The 5,199-nt window shown below is 47.0% G+C and overlaps 1 protein-coding gene across 1 annotated transcript; it reads left to right on the forward strand.

The window, feature by feature from the left end:
• The first annotated feature begins 245 nt into the window (after positions 1-245).
• ZFP42 (ZFP42 zinc finger protein) lies at positions 246-4,420 on the forward strand. Its single transcript, XM_032298595.1, has 3 exons — positions 246-354; positions 3,223-3,462; positions 3,535-4,420. Exons 2-3 carry the CDS (start codon positions 3,321-3,323, stop codon positions 4,305-4,307), a joined length of 915 nt encoding a protein of 304 aa, XP_032154486.1. The 5' UTR covers positions 246-354; positions 3,223-3,320; the 3' UTR covers positions 4,308-4,420.
• The last annotated feature ends 779 nt before the right edge of the window (positions 4,421-5,199 follow it).

Raw genomic sequence — 5,199 nt, forward strand, 5'->3', positions numbered from 1 at the left:
CCATTTTGCCTAGGCTGGTCTCCAACCCCTGGGCTCAAGGGATCCACCCACCTCAGCCTCCCAAAGTGCTGGGGTTACAGGCATGAGCCACCACGCCTGGCCTTAGGAATTCCCTTCTATATAACACCTTGCATCGTTAACAGCCAACTTTTTTGAAACTTCTACATTAAGTTGCCTAAACTCTCAAATAAATTCCTAGTAAAGTAATTGTATAGGGCTGTTAAATCAGATCAACAGCACAATGACTAATGCGTACTCACGATTTCATCCCACTAGACAAATGTACTGAGTGCTGGAACCTGTGTGTACAAAACAGAAGAAGACTCAGCTCCTGCAGCGCTTACAGTCTAGCAGGTAAGACAGACTTGAAGTAAGGGATACCAGAGGTCTGATCGGTGTCAAATAGGGAGCTAGGGGGACATTTTTAGCTTTGGAGCTCATCTGAGCCTAAGAATCCAGAGAAGCCTGCCTGAGGAGGTGGTGTTGGGCCTCTGAAGTGTGGATGGGAGAGAAGCCTCTGCGTGTTGGGGGTGGGCGGCGTTTTAGTGAGAAGAAAAAAGAGCATTTGCAATGGGCCGATTCCACGATTCATTCGAAAAGTTTATTATGGGTGAATAATGAAGTACAAGAGCTAGAGATGGCACGAGGTGAGCATGGAGAGAAAGCCAGGGGTCAATTAATTGCAGTTACAAGTTTAGTACTATTTGTCCAAAATACCCCACATGAGCATCTGAAGTCTAAAAATTCGAAATCCAAAATGCTCCAATAAGCATTTTCTTTAAGCGTCATGATGGCACTCAAAAAGCTTTCATACTTTGAGCGTTGCAGACGTTGGATTTTTCAGATTTGGCATGCACAAGCTGTGTGTTAAATGGACTAATTGGGGAGAGTAGCTTTGTGTTTAATCCTGGTAATTACTCTGCAGAGGTGCTAGGATTATGCTCCATAAATATTTTGGGATCTCCCTAGTTAATTTCACCTTTTCATTTTATTTTGTATTGCTATTTTTTGTTTGTTTGTTTTTGAGACAGTGTGTCACTCTTATCATCTAGGCTGGAGTGCAGTGATGCAGTAGAGACAGAGTTTCGCCATGTTGGCCAGCTGGTCTTAAACTCCTGACCTCAGGTGATCCGCCAGCCTCATGCTCTTAAAGTGCTGGCAGGCATGAGCCACCATACCCAGCCCTAATTTCACCTTTTTAAAGCACACAGGCCTGGCGCAGTGGCCTGCACCTGTAATCCCAGCACTTTGGGAAGCCGAGGTGGGCAGATACTTGAGGTCAAGAGTTCGAGACCATCCTGGTCAACATGATGAAACCCCGTCTCTCCTAAAAATACAAAAATCAGCTGGGCATGGTGGCGCGTGCCTGTAGTCCCAGCTACTCAGGAGGCTGAGGCAGGAGAATCACCTGAACCCGGGAGGCGGAGGTTGCAGTGAGCTGAGATTGCACCACTACACTCCAGCCTGGGTGACAGGAGCGAAACTCCATCTCAAAAAAAAAATAAGACAAAGGACACAAAAAATAATAACATTGGTAGCATTTCACATATATGTATTACACATTTTTAATACATTTTAAGAAATCTTAAGCCCTTCCCTTGCAGTTGAAACACATTTCATTTTTATTATCTGTATTTGTTTTTTACCAAAAGTAAATGGCATGCTTCTCTGTAGGTGTTGTTTTTTTAATGTGGCTGTTTAAAAGTATTTTCAAGCTGTTAATTTTCATCCCACACCTTTTTCCTCTTTTTTAAAAGCATATAATTTTTCTTCCTACAGAAAGACATCAGGACAATAAATAGGGAGGTCTTTTATCAGGCACACAATTATAACATTAAGCAGGAAACTTTTACAATAGAAGCAATAGCATATTCATGCTATAACTTTTATAATGTTGCTATTAGATTTTTCTCTTTTTTTTGAGACTGAGTCAAGCGCTGTAGCCAGACTGGAGTGTAGTGCCGGGATCTCAGCTCACGGCGACGTCCGCCTCCCGGGCTCAGGTGATTCTCCTGCCTTGGCCGCCCAAGTAGCTGGGACTACGCCCAGCTAACTTTTTGTATTTTTAGTAGAGACGGGGTTTCACCATGTTAGCCAGGATGGCCTCAATCTCCTGACCTTGATCCGCCTGCCTTGGCCTCCCAGAGTGCTGGGATTATAGGCGTGCGCCACCGTGCCCAGCCTGCTGTTAGATTTTTAAGGACGTGATGGGAAACTCTTCAGGGCCAAGCCACCCTGAGCCTTTATTTTGGCATGGATTCCTAAAAGGTGGGAGCACCATGAATTTCATGTTTCTCATTCTGTGGATCCCCGTCTTCCAGAACAATCAGTGGACACACAACGACCCATGGGCCTGCCTCCCTGCTTTATTGGAGCACACCCAGCCTCATTCCTTGTGTGTTATGTGACGCCTTCTGCGCTACAGTGACAAAGCTGAATAATTCCAGCAGATACCACATGACCCAGAAAGCTAAAATCTGGCCCTTTACAGAAAACGTTTACCACCCTGATCTAGAAAGAACCTGGCACATAGCAGGATCCAACACATACTTATAGAATGAATAAAAAGGTAACAAAATAACACAAGCTCACATAGCGGTCAGCATTTGCTGTGCACCATAATCTGTGCTAAGCACTTTACATGCATTATTTAATGTGAATTTCATGGCAGCATTACATAAGAAAACAAGACTTGCTACCTCACCCACCTTCAGGCTTTTAACCAATTGCCACTGACCACCTCAGTGAAGGTTTGCCTGAGTGCCCTATTTAATATGGCCGGCTTCTGTTTCCTACCAGCCCCTGCTAGGAAAGTACCAGCTTACTCTTTTGCACGTTGTCACCTTCCAACGCGTGGCACACAGCGCTTATGTATTTTCCGTGCACATGAGTATGCCCGCTCCGTGGAGGCGTAGGTGTTGGTGTGCCTGCTTACTGATGGGTCACAGACTGCGTAGCATAAAGTAGAGCGAGCACATGTGTGATGCAGTACGTGTCAGGTGAGCAAAGTAGACGGAGAGAATTCCTGTAACTTGTGGGGACACCCAGGTAAGATCTGTTTATGACACGTCTTACACAAGAGCTCATTCTCTGTCTCTTGGTTAGTCTCTCGGAGAAGATGGAAATGTGGCCATTCCATTACTGGAAAACGTGTTCGAGGCCAGTTTCTGACAGTGGCTCTGATGCTGGAATCTATTTTAACTGAAGGTTATTATCGTAAAGCAGGTGTTTGCTGAAGACAGCTTACCCAGATCACTACTACCTGGAGGCGATTGATAGATCCTGGTGTACATCTTCAAGGAGGACACAGGCAGGAAAACATGAGCCAGCGAGTGAAGACAAGGGCCCAGACACGGGGCCAGAATGGGCTGCGCGGGAGAGCCACCGGTGGGCTCAAGCCGAGGCAGGACGGGGCCAGCCAAGACCTGCAGGCAGAAACGGAGCCCGTCAGCGCGGTGTGGGTCGAGTGTGATGACGGGGTGTGGGCCGAGTGTGATGACGGGGTGTGCCCGGTGTGTGATGACGGGGTGTGCCCGGTGTGTGATGACGGGGTGTGCCCCGAGCCTGGCCTGCAGGCTCCTGGAGAGGATGATTTCTCGGACTGCTACATAGAATGCATCATAAGGGGTGAGTTCTCTCAACCCAGCCTGGAAGAGGACGCACTTTTTATGTCCTTGCAATACCTAAAGAAAGGATCAGAACAAGAGCTTGCTCAAAAGGTTCTCGAAGCGAGCTCCCTTCTCGAATGTTCTTTGGAAGAATATGTGAATAAAGAGCTTCCTCAGAAGATTGCTGGAGAGAATTCACTTGAGTGTTCTGAGTACACGACCAGCAAGAAGCTTCCACCTGGAGGAATACCTGACATGGACCTCGCAGATCCTAAACAGCTCGCAGAACTTGCGAGAATGCAGTCCCCTATAAATCAGGAATGTGGCCATCTGGGCCCCATTGCTTGTCCTCAGAGTGGATGCACCAGAAAGCTGAGGGATCTGGCTGCCCTGAGAAAGCATCGCGTTGTTCACGGGCCCCGAAACCACGTCTGTGCAGAGTGTGGAAAGGCGTTCACTGAGAGCTCAAAACTTAAAAGGCATTTCCTGGTTCACACTGGAGAGAGGCCGTTTCAGTGCACCTTCGCAGGGTGCGGAAAGCGCTTCTCCCTGGATTTCAATTTGCGTACACACGTCCGCATCCACACAGGGGAGAAACGTTTTGCGTGTCCCTTTGAAGGCTGTAGCAAGAAGTTTACTCAGTCAAGTAACCTGAAAGCCCACATCCTAACTCATGCAGATATGAGCAAGAACGAATGAAAAAGATGGCAAATAGTCCTTCAACAGGATAACCTTATTAACAGGAGCGATCAGTGACAAACATGCCTCATTGATCATTGTTTTTCGGAAGGAACTTTTTTTTTTTAAATTTTTTATTTTTTTGAGATGTGGTCTGGCTCTATCTCCAGGCTGGAGTGCAGTGGTGTGATCTCGGCTCACTGCAACCTCTGACTCCGGGTTCAAGTGATTCTCCTGCCTCATCCTCCCAAGTAGCTGGGACTATAGGCACATGCCACCACGCCCAGCTAATTTTTGTATTTCATAGAGACGGGGTTTCACCATGTTGGCCAGGATGGTCTTGATCTCTTGACCTTGTGATCCGCCTGCCTCAGACTCCCAAAGTGCTGGGATTACAGGCGTGAGACACCTTGCCCAACCTAGGAAAGAATTTTTAAATCAATATTGCAACCCCAAAAGCAGTTATAATTTGGTGTCACTTAGATGCCCCTGCACTTTATGATACCGTTTTAAGAATATTGAGTATTCTTAAAGTGTGCTTCCAACAGGAAGGTCAGTGATAAATTGACTGCAAAAGCATAACCTTTAATATATTATCTATCGGCTTGTTGGATATAAGACTTATTTTCGGCCGGGTGCGGTGGCTCACACCTGTAATCCCAGCACTTTGGGAGGCCGAGGCGGGTGGATCACAAGGTCAAGAGATCGAGACCATCCTGGTCAACACGGTGAAACCCCGTCTCTACTAAAAATACAAAAAAATTAGCTGGGCATGGTGGTGCGTGCCTGTAATCCCAGCTACTCAGGAGGCTGAGGCAGGAGAATTGCCTGAACCCAGGAGGCGGAGGTTGCGGTGAGCCGAGATGGCGCCATTGCACTCCAGCCTGGGTAACAAGAGCGAAACTCCGTCTCA

Source organism: Sapajus apella, unplaced genomic scaffold (genome assembly GCF_009761245.1).
Source record: "Sapajus apella isolate SASKATOON/1434 unplaced genomic scaffold, GSC_monkey_1.0 scaffold39, whole genome shotgun sequence".
Lineage (NCBI taxonomy): Eukaryota > Metazoa > Chordata > Mammalia > Primates > Cebidae > Sapajus > Sapajus apella.

Coding starts and splice junctions, on each gene's coding strand:
- ZFP42 (XM_032298595.1), top strand. CDS start 3,321: ATGAGCCAGCGAGTGAAGACAAGGGCCCAGACACGGGGCCAGAATGGG. Junction 3,463..3,534: donor GCCCGTCAGCGCGGTGTGGG/TCGAGTGTGATG, acceptor ACGGGGTGTGCC/CGGTGTGTGATGACGGGGTG.